The 15105-nt window shown below is 34.8% G+C and overlaps 1 protein-coding gene across 2 annotated transcripts in view; it reads left to right on the plus strand.

Annotated features, from left to right (window-relative positions):
- Positions 1-15105, plus strand: part of ZNF385D (zinc finger protein 385D) — a 900615-nt gene that overhangs the window by 209370 nt on the left and 676140 nt on the right. For both annotated transcript variants that reach the window (XM_058729761.1, XM_058729763.1), the window contains exon 2: positions 13607-13825. In XM_058729761.1, coding sequence (XP_058585744.1) covers positions 13607-13825 — 219 coding nt within the window. The remainder of the gene's footprint in view (positions 1-13606; positions 13826-15105) is intronic.

The raw sequence follows: 15105 nt of genomic DNA on the forward strand, positions 1-15105 counted from the left end.
CTCTCTCTCTGCCCCTCCCCCGTTCATGCTCTGTCTCTCTCTGTCCCCAAAATAAATAAAAAATGTTGGAAAAAAAAAAATCTCAAGTTACGGAGAAAGTGAAAAAAAAAAATCACTCATAGCCCTAAGACCCAACATTTTGCTAAATTTCGTTTCACTTGATCTTAGCCAAAAGGCCAAGAAGCGTTTGCTAAATACCATTTCAATTAAAAAGCAACATTCAGGGTACCTGGGTGTCTCAGTCTGTTGAGCTTATGACTACGGCTTAGGCCATGATCTAGTTCATGGGTTCGAGGCCCACATCGGTGTTTGTGTGACAGCAGAGAGACTACTTTGGATGTTCTGTCTCCTTTCTCTCTCTCTCTCTCTCTCTCTCTCTCTCTCTCTCTCTGTCCCCATCCCACTCACTCTCTCTCTTTCTCTCTCTCTGTCCCCATCCCACTCACTCTCTCTCTTTCTCTCTCTCTCAAGAATAAATAAACTTTATTTATTTATTTACTATTTGTTTGTTTGTTTGTTTGTTTATTTATTTATTTATTTATTTATTTATTTATTTATTTATTTATTTATTTTAAAGCAACATCATCCAAGGGGTATCTAGGTGGCTCAGTTGGTTAAGCATCTTACTCTTCATTTCCGCTCAGGTCATGATCTCAGGATTGGTGAGATCTGTTTGGGATTCTCTCTCTCCTTCTCTCTCTACCCCTCCCCCCTTTACAATGCGCAGGTTTGCACGCTGTCTCTCAAAATAAATAAACATTTAAAACAATAACATACAAAGGGAATTATAATTTATTTGCCTACTAAAAATTGTTTAATGAAAAATATATATTAATGGTAGGATATAAATATACTTTTATAAGAAAATTTCCATTTCATAAAGAATCTTTGTTAGTGAAATTTTTCATTCTCTGGAGGTCACAACACTTGAAAAGAGCAGAATCCATCTTTTTATCTGTAAAAGGATTTAATTTTAACCATCCTGGATGAATGAAAGCCTATTAAAAAATGAAAAGAAAAGAAAAACACCAACCAAAGAACTTTCTTTCTTAATGATAGTATTATATATAGCCTAAATTATTCATGCTGTAGTTTAAAGTCATGTATTATTATTCTTTCATTAAGAGAAATGGACAGAAGCTGAAAACCACCTTCAATTTAATAATATTCCTTTATATATTTTAAGACTTATTAAGATTCTTCTTTGTCTTTTTTAGGTCAAAGAAAACTAATTTGTTATAATTTAAATTTATGAATCCACTATCTAATATTTAATGGATTTTCACATCTCTTCTTAGACCTGTATTCATATTAATCATGTCTCTATTTGGAGCTTAAATCCGAATATCATGCATCTGAGAAACATGAATATAATGAAATCTGTACTAATCTCTTAGACACAAAAAAGAACACCTTCTGTTTATGTGTATAGCTATGTTTTGTTTCAAATTTACCACCTATACATAACTTTTTATTTACAACAACTGCCATAATTTAACAAAGTCATTTAAAACGTGGATTATTTTTACTGGGTGTAGAATTCTTGAATTCTACAAACTTAACAGTCTTCAAGCTTATTCTGATAATGGAAAAAATATGTTAAATGGTACCAAAGTAAAACTATGTAGTTTCAGCTTATTTTATAAAATTGTTTTTAGTTTTATCTTATTTTTATTTTATTTTATTTTTTTTTAAATTTTTTTTTTTTCAACGTTTTTTATTTATTTTTGGGACAGAGAGAGAAGAGCATGAACGGGGGAGGGGCAGAGAGAGAGGGAGACACAGAATCGGAAACAGGCTCCAGGCTCCAAGCCATCAGCCCAGAGCCTGCCGCGGGGCTCGAACTCACGGACCGCGAGATCGTGACCTGGCTGAAGTCGGACGCTTAACCGACTGCGCCACCCAGGCGCCCCTAGTTTTATCTTATTTTTAAATCGATTTCTACTACTCTCTAGGGTTGACAGTGATACATTAATCAATGTTTTTTTTTTTTTCAACGTTTTTATTTATTTATTTTTGGGACAGAGAGAGACAGAGCATGAACGGGGGAGGGACAGAGAGAGAGGGAGACACAGAATCGGAAACAGGCTCCAGGCTCCGAGCCATCAGCCCAGAGCCCGACGCGGGGCTCGAACTCACGGACCGCGAGATCGTGACCTGGCTGAAGTCGGCCGCTTAACCGACTGCGCCACCCAGGCGCCCCTTAATCAATGTATTTTGTATAGCAAATACACTTTCATTTTATATGGCAGATATGAACAATTTGTGGATCCCTACATTGATGTGTTGAGTGTGTGAAACCAAATCCAGACTCTGAACGGAAGATTGTCATATATAATTAATGATGTCTGTCATGGAGGTACATCAGGTCATTTAGATCTTTGTGGGGGAAATTATTTATTTTTCTATTTGTTTTACTCAAATATGTTTTATATGTGTGGGGGATCAGGTAGCTGGGATGTCTTAAACGGAAGCATTTAAGAAAGATATGACTTAAACCATTTTTTTAAAAGCTTGTGGAACTTTTTCTTAATTCCTTGGAATTAAGAAAAATTCCTAATGTTACTATTAATTAATACAGAAGAGTTACTTGATGTATTAGTTATCTATTGCTGTGAACTGAAGAGCTTAAAACAGCTTAGATTTATTACCTCATAGCTTCTGAGCATCAAGAGTCCAGCCTTCGTTCAGCTAGGTTCTCTGGGTCCTCTGCAAGCTTGCAGCTGATGGCCAAAAGGGAAAGGTGAAACATAAGGTGTCTCTGATTGGCTTGTTGAAATACTCTTACCCAGAGTAAATAATCCAGTGACATACCAATTACATTGTGTGGGTGAGGGCTTAAGAGTTTTGGAGCAAACAGCTCTAAACAAAACGTATCATCTGAGAGCACAGGGCTAATGGCTACCTGAAATAATGAAGAAGAAAGCTGATTAAGGGAAGTCGTGACAGACCTTTTGATTCCTTTTGGTTTCTAGAAGTTGGTTACCAAGACATCAGCCAAAGCTGTGGTCTCATCTAAGGTTGGACTGGAGAAGAAACCACGCCCTCACTCATGTGTTTGTTGGTACCATTCAGCTGCTTATGAGGGCCTCAGTTTCTTTCTGACTGTTGGCCAGAGACTACCCTAAGTTCCTTGCCAAGTGGACCTGTCCATAGGGAAGCTCATTACTTGGCAGCTTGCTTTTTCAAAGCTAGCAAGGGAAAGAAAGTTTCTGTTCATATAATGGGAGTCACATCTCCTCTCACATAACATAATAATGCCTTTATAATTACATACATCCCATCACCTCTACCATGTTCTATTGGTGGGAAGCAAGTTATGGGTTCTGCCTACACTCCAGGGGAGTAGACTATGCAGAGGTCTGACTACTATGAGTTAGGTATCATGGGGGCTATCTTAGAGCATTGTCTGCCACAGTTGGAATGCACATATCTTTTTGGGGAACTTTCTCTTGATACGAGAAAATATTTTTATGTAGTCTGTAGATATTCTGAATTATCAGTAGTATCTCCCCTAATCCTCTGATACCAGGGTGGGCATGTGTGAAAGGAAACATTGAGCTAAGTGATTATGTCATTAATAAGAATGGTTATGGTAAAACTGCATGCATATCACAAGAAAGTCCATATTATAAAAAAAACTAGACATGGACAATAGCCGAAATCCCAAAAATATCAAACTGTTTTTTTTTTAATTTTTTAAAAGTTTTTAATTTAATTTTGAGAGAGGGAGAGACAGAGAGACAGAGTATAAGCTGGGGAGGGGCGGAGAGAGAGGGAGGCACAGAATCCAAAGCAGGCTTCACGCTCTGAGCTGTCTGCACAGAGCCTGATGCGGGGCTCGAACTCACGGACCATGAGATCATGACCTGAGCTGAAGTCGGCACTTAACCGACTGAGCCACCCAGGTGCCCTCAAAATGTATTTTCAGAATATAGAGTCCATGAAGAAAAAAAGAAAAAGAAAATCCTGGGACTTAAAGCATGAATAAGAGCTGTCTCTTAAAATAAATAAAGCTGTTTCTTAAATGAACAGCTCAAGCATCCAGCTGCAGAATTTGCAAACCGAAATCTTAACTGCAATAAATACCAGAGTTTTACTCTTCCCTTAGCATGTAACCGATCGTTAAGTCATCCTCAAGTCAATATAATCTACATTTTCACCCTCTCTCAAACTTGCAGAAGACTAGAATGTTTGCTTTGTGGGTGTGCTACTCTCCCAGGTGCTTAAAGGAATGGTATACACAAAGGAGGTGCTTTAATAAATATGTCGAATCACTTTTCAGTGAGCTTCTGGTTTCCTCCTTCCTTCCCTTGCAGAATTTTTTGCCAGATATAAGCCCAAACAATCTCTCTCTAATTTAGGTCTTCAGAAGTTTTTCTGGGGCAAACTACTCTTTAAGTTTTATATAAGCTGTTTTAGATGCAAAGCAGGATACAAATGAAAGCTAAGATATTTGGTTCATTCTCAAGGGAACAGGGTTCGTATTTAAAATAGTATCATAAAAACATACATCCTGAGAACTCAAGAGCATGGCTCATGATCCAGCCTCAATTACCCTGAGAGCATAGCGGAGATACTGGGTGGCATAAATCCAGGGGGCCGGGTTTTGCCCTGAAGTCATGACTGATTTACGAAGAGATTCCTAAAAAAAAAAAAAAAAAAGTCAGAATATAGGAAAATATCTGTGTCTTGTTTGTAAAAAATATAGTAATGAAGTTTTTTCATAGGACTTTGAAACTTTAAGGGATGACATTAATTACATTGGAATTGGAGATACATCCAACTACAGAAAATAGGTTTGAATAGAATGCCTTTTATAAAAAAATAAGAATTGCCTTTGTTTTCGTTTTTGAGATTAAACTATGAGCTCTTGTTTGGTCTCAGAGATTCTAGCCATGATTTCATTCTAGTCACTTTAAGAATAAGGTAGAGGGCGCCTGGGTGGCGCAGTCGGTTAAGCGTCCGACTTCAGCCAGGTCACGATCTCGCGGTCCGTGAGTTCGAGCCCAGCGTCAGGCTCTGGGCTGACGGCTCAGAGCCTGGAGCCTGTTTCCGATTCTGTGTCTCCCTCTCTCTCTGCCCCTTCCCCCGTTCATGCTCTGTCTCTCTCTGTCCCAAAAATAAATAAACGAAAAAAAAAAAAAAAAAAAAGAATAAGGTAGAATTTTCTTTATCTGAGTCCTCAAAATAGAAATGGCTGATGCTGAGTTTACAATTCTAAAAGCCCACTGCCTGAGAAAGAGAAAGGAATATATTTAAAAGTTTCATTCTGTATCTCATCCTGACATTCCCAGTTTAATTTCTGCATGTGAATCCTTGAATATTTAGTAAGCCTTCCTTCACCTTGTGAAAACCATAATCTTCTTGAAACTGACAAACTTGGTTTAATGCCATGATGTAATAAAAACTGTAATTGAAATAATAATCCATTAACCTTGACTTGTCTCATGTAATCTTCTATAATATCATTTTCCTATCATAAAGGTAAGATAATGCTAATTAAAGTGTACTCATTTTTAAAGCTCCACAGTGATACTTAAATCAGAAAACTATATAAAACAGTTGCTGCTCATTAATAGAGAACTTAAAGTAACATATGATGATTCTATTGATTTAGATTGTCTCCTTTTCTGTGCCATTCCTCTAGTTTATTTTGCCTGATTTTTGGAGCTAGATTTTGGTGAATTTATGTGGAATTAATTAGATATACTGTGTATATATTGCATGCCACTAAAGCTAAATATTGTATATATGAATATGTGTGGATGTATTATATATTTACAAAATTACAGTAATGCTATTTTTATGCCTAGTGTTATGGGAATCTCGATACTGTAGATTTAATTTTAAATTCATACTGCTCTCTAGTGGGGAATGAGATCAATGCAAAATTGTTCTTGTGTTGGTACTTTATAGCACTAACTGTAGACTATTTACAACTTTGATATTGAAATGTAGAATACTGTGATCTATAATTTTCTCAAAGGTGAAATGCTAGAAATGTAGTTTATCTGTTATGCATATAATGTACATATTTAATATTTAACCATTACAGTAAAATACAATACTTTAAAAATTAGTCCTGAAAACAGAGGAAACTTGACTATTGAATTCATTTGATTTCTTGCAGCTCATTTGGAATACCTGTATCTATATAAGTAGAGATGTAACTTATGCCATTTAAATCCCAATTCAAGGAAATGTTGACTAAAAGTTAATCCCTCATTTTCTGTACCAAGAAAATAATGGCCAATTTTCTTTCATAAATTTCAAGATTGAGGATTAGATTTTAGAATATTTACTTATTATGTTTCATATTTGATCCTAACTTCAAGAAGCAGCTTTATTGAAAACTTTGATAACAATGTTTGTCATTGTTAGAATCAGCTTTCAGGTACCTCATGGCTGTTTTATTTTTTTCAAAGTTATTTCAAATTAAATGAGGGTTTTTAAAATCCATTTATAATATTGTCTCTGGAAATTTCATTCCAAGTAATCACGATCCAGTTATATAGCAGTAGCATAGTATTATTTTTCTAAGTATTTTGCTCCATGAATATTCAAGATCTTCACATCTTTTCTCTAATTTTTAACATGACCTTTGAAAGGTTTCTTCAGAATGATGTCTTACAGTTGCAGTTGTAAGATCATATTCTCACAAATAATGATGAAGTATTTGTTATATTTTTTAGCTTCTATTTTTTATTGAGCCAGTCAATTAGTCATACAAGAATGAACTACGAACTCTATAAGAATTTGTACAGATTGTAAAAGTACAATTTCTTTTTAGGGAAATGGTCTAGAATTACATGTCCTCACCCAAAAGTACTTTTCTTTTTTTTTTCATGGTAAAGCAATTGAGAAAACTTTTTGAAGTGTAATAAAGTTTTTAGGAATTTAATATCAGTAGATTCTTCCTTTCAGTATGATAATTTTTTTGGGTACCTGGGGGTCAGTCATGCGTCTTACTCTTCTTGACTTTGGCTCAGATTATGATCTCGCAGTTTGTGAGATCATTGGGCTCTCTCTGCACTGATGGTGCAAACTATGCTTGAGATTTTCTGTCTCCTTCTCTCTCTGCCCCTCCTGTATCACTGACTCTCTCTCGCTCTCTCTCTGTCTCAAAAATAAATAAGCTTAAAAAATAAAAAAATTTTTAAAACAAACTTTATCTTACACTTGAACAATATTTAGACCTTTACTTTTATTTCCTCAAAGAAATTGATTTTGAAGAAATAGGCAAAATTTATCACTTGTTGTCCATGTATAAGTATTATCAAAACTCAAAGAATTAAAGCTGCTTATCAATTGAACTTGGGAGTTCTATTTTATTTTAGTAGCTAGCTGTTACATTATTTATCATCTGTATCACCATGGCATATCTATAGATCATATTTTTATTTATTTTCACCTATATGACAAATAATTGCTAGATATATGGTCATACCTAAGTTTCTAAGGGGATTTTTAGTGTTTGGTATTTGGTTGTGTCACTATTTATGGAAGCAGGTCTGTGCTAAATGTGTTCGATATTTATAAGTCCCTATCTGTTTCATTAAAAAAAAAATTCTATGACAGGAGAAGCCACTGAAAAACCAATAATAGTTTAGTTTAGTTTATTGATGCCATTTACTATTGTATGATTTTATAGGTCATTTGTAAAACCCTTTTTAAAGTATGGTTTATTGTGCTCTAAACTGCCTGTTGGCAGATGTCATCTCCTGTCACTTGATATTATTGTAGAACCTTAAGTTTCTTGAAGAATTTAAAGGCTTGTCATTTTGATAAGGTAGTAGATCCAAGAATAAGAGATAAAGGCAATCATGGGCAAGAGAATGGAACCTTGCTTGTTAACTTTGAAACAAAACACTGACATCATCTTTAGAGAAAGTTTTCCACTCAATTAAATTAGGTTTGTTCATCAAATAATATACACTCCTGTAAATGCTTCTAATTTATATTAATGGTTGTTGATTGTTGTGGTAGAGTTTAAATACTAACCAAAAATGGACTTTTGGAATTCTTAATTATATGGAGATAGGTTGGATAACACTCTGTGTGTGTGTGTATGTGTGTGTGTGCGCGCAAGCTTGTGTGCAAATAGCTCGTTCTTAATTTTGATTGAACTAATCGTAAATAGACAAAAGGCCTCAGTTAAGGTGTGTTAAATTTTTCATTTAAGGGTTAGTTGGTTATTTTTTAAATTTTATTTTAGATAGAGCACAAGCAGGGGGGAAGGGCAGAGGGAGAGAGAAAGAAAATTTTAAGCAGGTGAGCTCAATCCCACAACCCTGGGATTATGAGCCAAAATCAAGAGTCGGACGCTCAATCTATTAAGCCACCCAGGCACCTGGTTGGTTAGTTATTTAATAGGCAAATTGAATTAGAGAAAATGGCTTGGAACCATGATCCATGTTGGATTTCCCAGACTTTCCTGTCTGAATTGCATTTACCTCCCCAGTCACATGCAGTCATATGGGCCTTTCATTCAGGGATGTGAAGCCTTTACACTTTAAGTTCACATGTGGTAGCTGAGAAGATAAGAGAATGTAATTTTGAGTGAATTTGAAATACAGAGTCGTGATGGTGGGCCATACATGAGGCCTTGATCCTTTCCCTCACCCTCCCAATCACACAGCTTATTTTCGTGCTTGGAGATAAATGAACAAGGGATGCATAAAAGAAGAGAAGCTTCTTTCTTAGTTCCTTCGCAGACTACCAACATTCTAAAGAAATTCCTGTTTTATGCATCAAGGAGAGAGACCAAAAAAAAAAAAGTAAGTCCCTGACCTATTCCCAATCTAAAATAAATAATATTTTTATTTTAAAATAGTTTTAGTTTTGAATTTTTAATGCTTATTTATTTTTGAGAGAGAGAGACAGAATGTGAGCTGGGGAGTGGCAGAAAGAGAGGGAGACACAGAGTCCAAAGCAGGCTCCAGGCTCTGAGCTGTCAGCACAGAGCCTGACGTGGGGCTCAAACCCACAAACTGCAAGATCATGACCTGAGCCAAAGTTGGATGCTTAACCGACTGAATCACCCAGGCACTCCTAAAATAGTTTTAATTTTGTCGAAAAGTTGCCAAGTTAGTAGAGTTCCCCTATACCCCACCCACCCAGTTTCTTTAATTGTTGACAGATTAGTATGGGTGATTTGTCACAACTAATGGACTAATAATAATGCATTAATATTAATGAAACTCCATACTTTATCTAGATTTTATTATTATTATTTTTAGCCAGTATTATTACTCTCTTCCTGGACCCCATCCAGGATACCACCTTTCATTAAGTTTTCCTATTTCCCTTGGCTCCTCTGGGGTGTGATGATTTCTCAAACTTCCTTATTTTTGATGACCTTGACAGTTTTCAGGAGTAAGGGTCAGGTATTTTTGTAGAATGTCTTGCATTTTGTTATTGTCTGAAATTTTCTCATGCTTGGACTTGGGTTATGTATTTTTGTGAAGAGAATATGCAGAGGTGAAATACCATTCTCAACGTGTCATATCAAAGATACTTGCTGTCACCCTGACTTATCACTGTTGTTAGCCTTGATTACATTGCTCAGGTAGTGGTTGTCAATTTTCTCCACTGTACTTTTTTCCTCTTTCTGTACTCTATTATTTGGAAGCAAGTCACTGAGTATAGCCTACACTTAAGGCATATAGAGTTATATTCTGTCCCCCCCTGGGGGAGGATAACTATTTAAATTACTTGGATTACTTCTTTATAGGGGGTTTACATCTTCTTCCCGATTTACTTATTAATATCAGTATTTACTCATCAGTGGGTACTCATTATATACTTAAAATATGAAATACTCTATACTTTGGGATGTAATCCAATAATACAATATTTAGTTGTTCCAACTTTGGTCAGTGGGAGCTCCTTCATTTGGCTCTTGTGTCCATTCTCCAACTTTTGGTTATTAATAAGTCGGGTTACACTAAACATTGGGTGCACCAGGGTTACGGACTGTCACCTGGGGGTGGTGTGGGGAAGAAGAGATCAGCACTTTTCAGGGCAGTCTTGACACCAAAAGCTGGTGCTTTGGTACAAGTGGTGACATATCAGCTTCTACCTCAGAAGGTTCTCAACTGGGTTAACAGTGTACTATAAATCAACATCAAGAACCCTCCTACCTCCCAGAAAGTATTGTTTCCACTTTTTTTTTCAAGTTATGCTCAGATGCATTGTCTCATATAGCTTACCAAAGATGAATTCTCTTAAGTACTCTTTTATGTCTATGAATCATAGGATTAATTTAAACTTTATGTCTACAAAATTTAAAACACACGCACAAGCAATTGACTAATTCCTATACTGATAATCCCTAGGATAATTCTAATCCTTAAAGCTATCACATGGTACAATCTAGATTCACATTATTGTGTTAAGCCACAGACTTTCGTAGTGTCTTCATGGATAGAGGTAAGGTGGGAAAACAATGGATGAATTGATAAAATCGTTTGGGTTCCAAGTAGTTGCATAAAGCATATGTATGACCACTGAAATTTTTCTCAATGAAACTCAAATGAGCAAAATTTCCCTTCCAGAAATGCTTTTACTATATTAGGAGTAAAAATTAGTTATGCATATTGCCTCCTATGATAGTGCCATTTGAATCATTGCTATTTTCTTGCAGATGGTATAAATGTTTTGTGATATCACACCCCAAGCATGAGAATTTATTTGGGATTTCCTTTTTTCTAGTGTTGATGCCACATGGTTAATATATCTTACTTTCTATTTCCTTTACGAGTTGTTATCCTTGCCTCTCCCCTTCCTGGTGCAAAGTTGTTGACTCTGGTGACAAAGTCTTCACTTTCTCTTGTGATCTGTGAACCTCTTATGTGTAAGCAAATAAATCTCGTAGCCTTGGTAGAAAATTTCTTATCCAGTGTTTCCCCCTAATAAATTGTTGGCAGACATTCTTATTTTATGGGTCAAGGTGGAAATGTGAATCAAAGAAGAAAAGTTTTCCTTCCAAACAAATGCATATATTTATTAAAAATCATGTGTCAGAGGAGCTCATGTATTGTTTGGCCTAGTTCTGACAAACCTACCATTCATCTAGTAGGATACAGATTCCTTCTTTTTTTTTTTTTTTTGGCTATTTCTTTCAAGTACATTGATTTTTTTTTTTGTAAATAATAAATGTAGTCAGTGGTCATCATGTAAAATTTTGAAAATATGGACAAGATGAAGGAAAAAACACCAACGCTAATTTCACCATTCATAATCAGCAACTACTTGCATTTATTCTAAGTCTTATTTGTGTTTTACATAGTTATGAACATACACGTAAATTTACATGTGTGTGTTTTCTTAATTATATAGAATTTCCCATGTTGTACATTTTTACAATCTGCTTTATTGGCTACACGATATCACAGTAATTACATATAGCATCATTTATTTAATTTTTTTCATTACTTAATTATATTTGAGATAAAAGACTGTAAAAATATAAATCAGCTCTAGAAAAAACAGTTTTGAAACAATCTGAATACAACCTGGGGTAGACACTTAAATTGCTTTTCATATATATATGAATATATATATATATATATTCATATATATAATATGAATATATATTTTCTTATTTTATATATATATATATATATATATATATATATATATATAATAAGAAAAGCTAGGGGTGCCTGGGTGGTTCAGTCGGTTAAGCGTCCGACTCTTGATTTCAGCTCAGATCATGATCACATATCATGGGATTGAATCCCATTTGGGTTTCTGGGCTGACAGCATGCAGCCTGCTTGGGATTCTGTCTCTCCTTCACTCTCTGTCTCTCCTCTGCTCACAATCTTTCTCTCCCTTAAATAAATAAACATTTAAAAAAATAAGAAAATCTAATATGTTTAGTATATATTTTGCTTTAACTAAAATTATGTAATCATTTCACAAAATCGATTTTCTTTTAAAAATGACCACTTAAATTGTATACTTAGTATTATGTAATAGGGGCTGCCTGAGTAAGCAAGATGAAAGTTCCTTTTTACGATAAGGTTAACATATTTTTAAGTAAATGAGTTCCCCCCAAAAGCATGGATTATATACTTAAAATCTTTTACTTCTTTTGGAAATTAGATACTTGAAAATCCTTTAAGTTTCAAGTATTAGGTATTTGACTTGATTTAGCAGATCAATTTTGATTGTTCAAATAATCTTGGCATTTGTTATCTCATTTGTCTGATGCCAAAACACATGACCTTCTTATCATTATTAGTAACTTGAATAATGATAAGGACCATCCTCGTCTTGCTTATCATTTTATCTCCAGCACCTAGGAGATTGCCTGCCACACAGTGGGCAATTAACAAATGCATATTGGGGTGCCTGGGTGGCTTAGTCGGTTAAGCCTCCAACTTCAGTTCAGGTTATGATCTCACACTTGGTGAGTTCAAGCCACACATCAGGCTCTGTGCTGACAGCTCAGTGCCTGGAGCCTGCTTCAAATTCTGTGACTCCCTCACTCTCTGCCCCTCCCCAACGCATGCGCTCTCGCTCTCTCTCTCTCTCTCAAAAATAAACATTATATACAAAAATAAACATTATATGAAATTTAAAAAAAGTGGATGTTAAAGTAATTGTTTTCCTCTGCCAATATTTTCAAAGAGAATAAAATAAATCTTTGAAGAATCTGGAAAATTAGAATGGAGAAATCAAATCTGAGCCATAAGAGTTATGCAGAGTCCCATGTAGTGAAAGCACAGAAAAATTTTAGAAAGGAGCCATTGTTTGAAGTAATTTGTAAATGAATAGTAAAATATGTATTGCAATAGTTAATTGTTACTATCATAAGGCCAGGGGTCCTGGGATTGTCAGTGGCCCTTTTCTCTTGGATTTGAGTATACAAAGCATATATTTGTCCAAAAATAATATATTCCATTGTAATCCTTTAATAAGTTACACTTTTTTGCACCCCCTGTTTATGAAGATATCTTGGGTATTCAAAATTTCTTTTGTGTTCCAGGTGTAAAAGATACAATTTTAGGTATTGAAACAGTTTGAGCATTTTTGTTTGTGTAGGATGTATCCATCCAGATATGACTTTACATAACTGGCAAGGAATATAAAAATAAGAGACTGTTATTTAGTTGAGTCTAAAGGGAAATATCCAGTACTCAAACATATGCTAGAGAACAAGATGACAAATAATTTGTGTTTTGGAGATTAATAAAACGGAATGCTTACCCCACCTATACCATTTATTTGCTCTGTGACCCTGGACAAGTTATTTAACTGATCTAAACCTTAGTTTCCTCAGCTATGAAACAGGAAAATCTATAGTGCCTATTCCGTTGTTAGGATAATTGAATGAGGTCACGCCTGCTAAACCCTTGTCAGACATTTAACACACTATTTGACATAGAAAAAACAAAGTGAAATATTTGTCATTTATATTCCATTAAAGAAGCTATCCACTTTTAGATAGTATGAAAATAACCTACTGAAATGGGAGAAAGTTAAAAATGTGAATTCTTATTATCTAGAACAGTGCTCATTTGCTAACCCATTCAGTACTGTGAAAGAATCCAGAAGTCTTGGTCAGCCTATCCATAAATTTCTTTGCACCCCTAGATTTCACAAGTGCACAAGATGGAGAGAGTGAGGCTGAATTTTTACCTGATGACTTTGAAGAAAAACCAGAAAGAGAAAAGAAACATACCAATTTCACTTTGTGCAACGTTTGTAACATTCAGCTGAATTCTGCAGCTCAAGCACAAATCCACTACAATGGCAAATCACATCAAAAGAGATTAAAACAACTGAGCAATGGGATGCTGAAAAATGACAATGGTAAGTTTTTTTAAAAATATATTCTTCATTTTACATCACCGACTTAAGTTATTTGTGTACCTGCAGATGTAAAGATAAAAGAGTGGGTTAATCTATTTTTAAAACCAAGATAGAACATTACATAAAAGCTTGATTGGCATACCAAATTAAAATAAATAATCTTTCACAGTGTTTTGGATGAAAAGAGGAACTTTTCTTTGTTGTGTATAGTTAATTGCATTAGGATTGTGATCATGACCCTGCAAGGTATTTATTTGATATAATTTGAAAAAGTCGACATTGGAGTTCCTTGATGTTTGCCTTTAATGTAGTTTTTTGGAAATGGATATCCTTTAAAAGAATAATGTTAAAGTTTTTGTTTGTTCTTGCATGTTAGGGGCTTCAGTAAGTTAGTAAGATTGCAGTTTGAGAAAAATACACATCTTCTCAAGTAGGTGTTTTAACAATAAAGTACGATCCGTCACTACTTACAGATTGTTTAAATTTTCTAGGCGAAACTTATGGTTTGTTTAATCATTTTAGAACACTTTTTGATAGTGTATGTTGGTTGGGTTTTGGAGTAAAGAGATTTTTAAATTAGCATAAAAATACTTTTAGAAACAAATCCAAGTTTATCGGAAAAAGCATGGAGAGATGAGGGAGAGGAGGGGTGGATTCCTTTGGAGATCTAAAACTATAGCAACAACAAAATGTCACAGTATTGTATTCTTGTTGAATGCTTTATGTTTGACAGATAAGGTATATTTTTTTTCAAATAAGGTATATTTTACCTAATTTAATGATATGTAAAAATGAGACTGAATTTTCATTTGTTCCAATGTTTGACATCATGAAGAGTTTTTAAAACAATGTTTATTTGTTTATTTTGAGAAAGAGAGAGTGAGCTGTGGGATGGGCAGAGAAAGGAGAGAGAGAATCCCAAGTAGGCTCTGCACTGTTAGAGCCAATGCAGGGATTGATTTTAGGAACTGTGAGATCATGACCTGAGCCGAAATTAAGAGTTGGGCGCTCAACCGACTGAGCCACCTAGGCACCACCATCATAAAGATTGTTTGATATGAATTTGTAGTTTGCTTCAAGGTTACCAAATAATAAGATGAAAAAAGTACATTTTAAAAATGGAAATTATTTGTCTTTCTTTGTGTTATATAGTATGACTAAGCTAAAATATTCTAATAGGACTCCACATTTCTCTTTCTGTTGTATGACAAAGAGTTAGTCACTGGTGTTATTGGTCAAAGACATGTAAAACGCAAAAATAGTTGTTTAGAAAAATTGAG

The sequence above is a fragment of the Neofelis nebulosa genome, chromosome 5 (assembly GCF_028018385.1).
Source record: "Neofelis nebulosa isolate mNeoNeb1 chromosome 5, mNeoNeb1.pri, whole genome shotgun sequence".
Taxonomy (NCBI): Eukaryota; Metazoa; Chordata; class Mammalia; order Carnivora; family Felidae; genus Neofelis; species Neofelis nebulosa.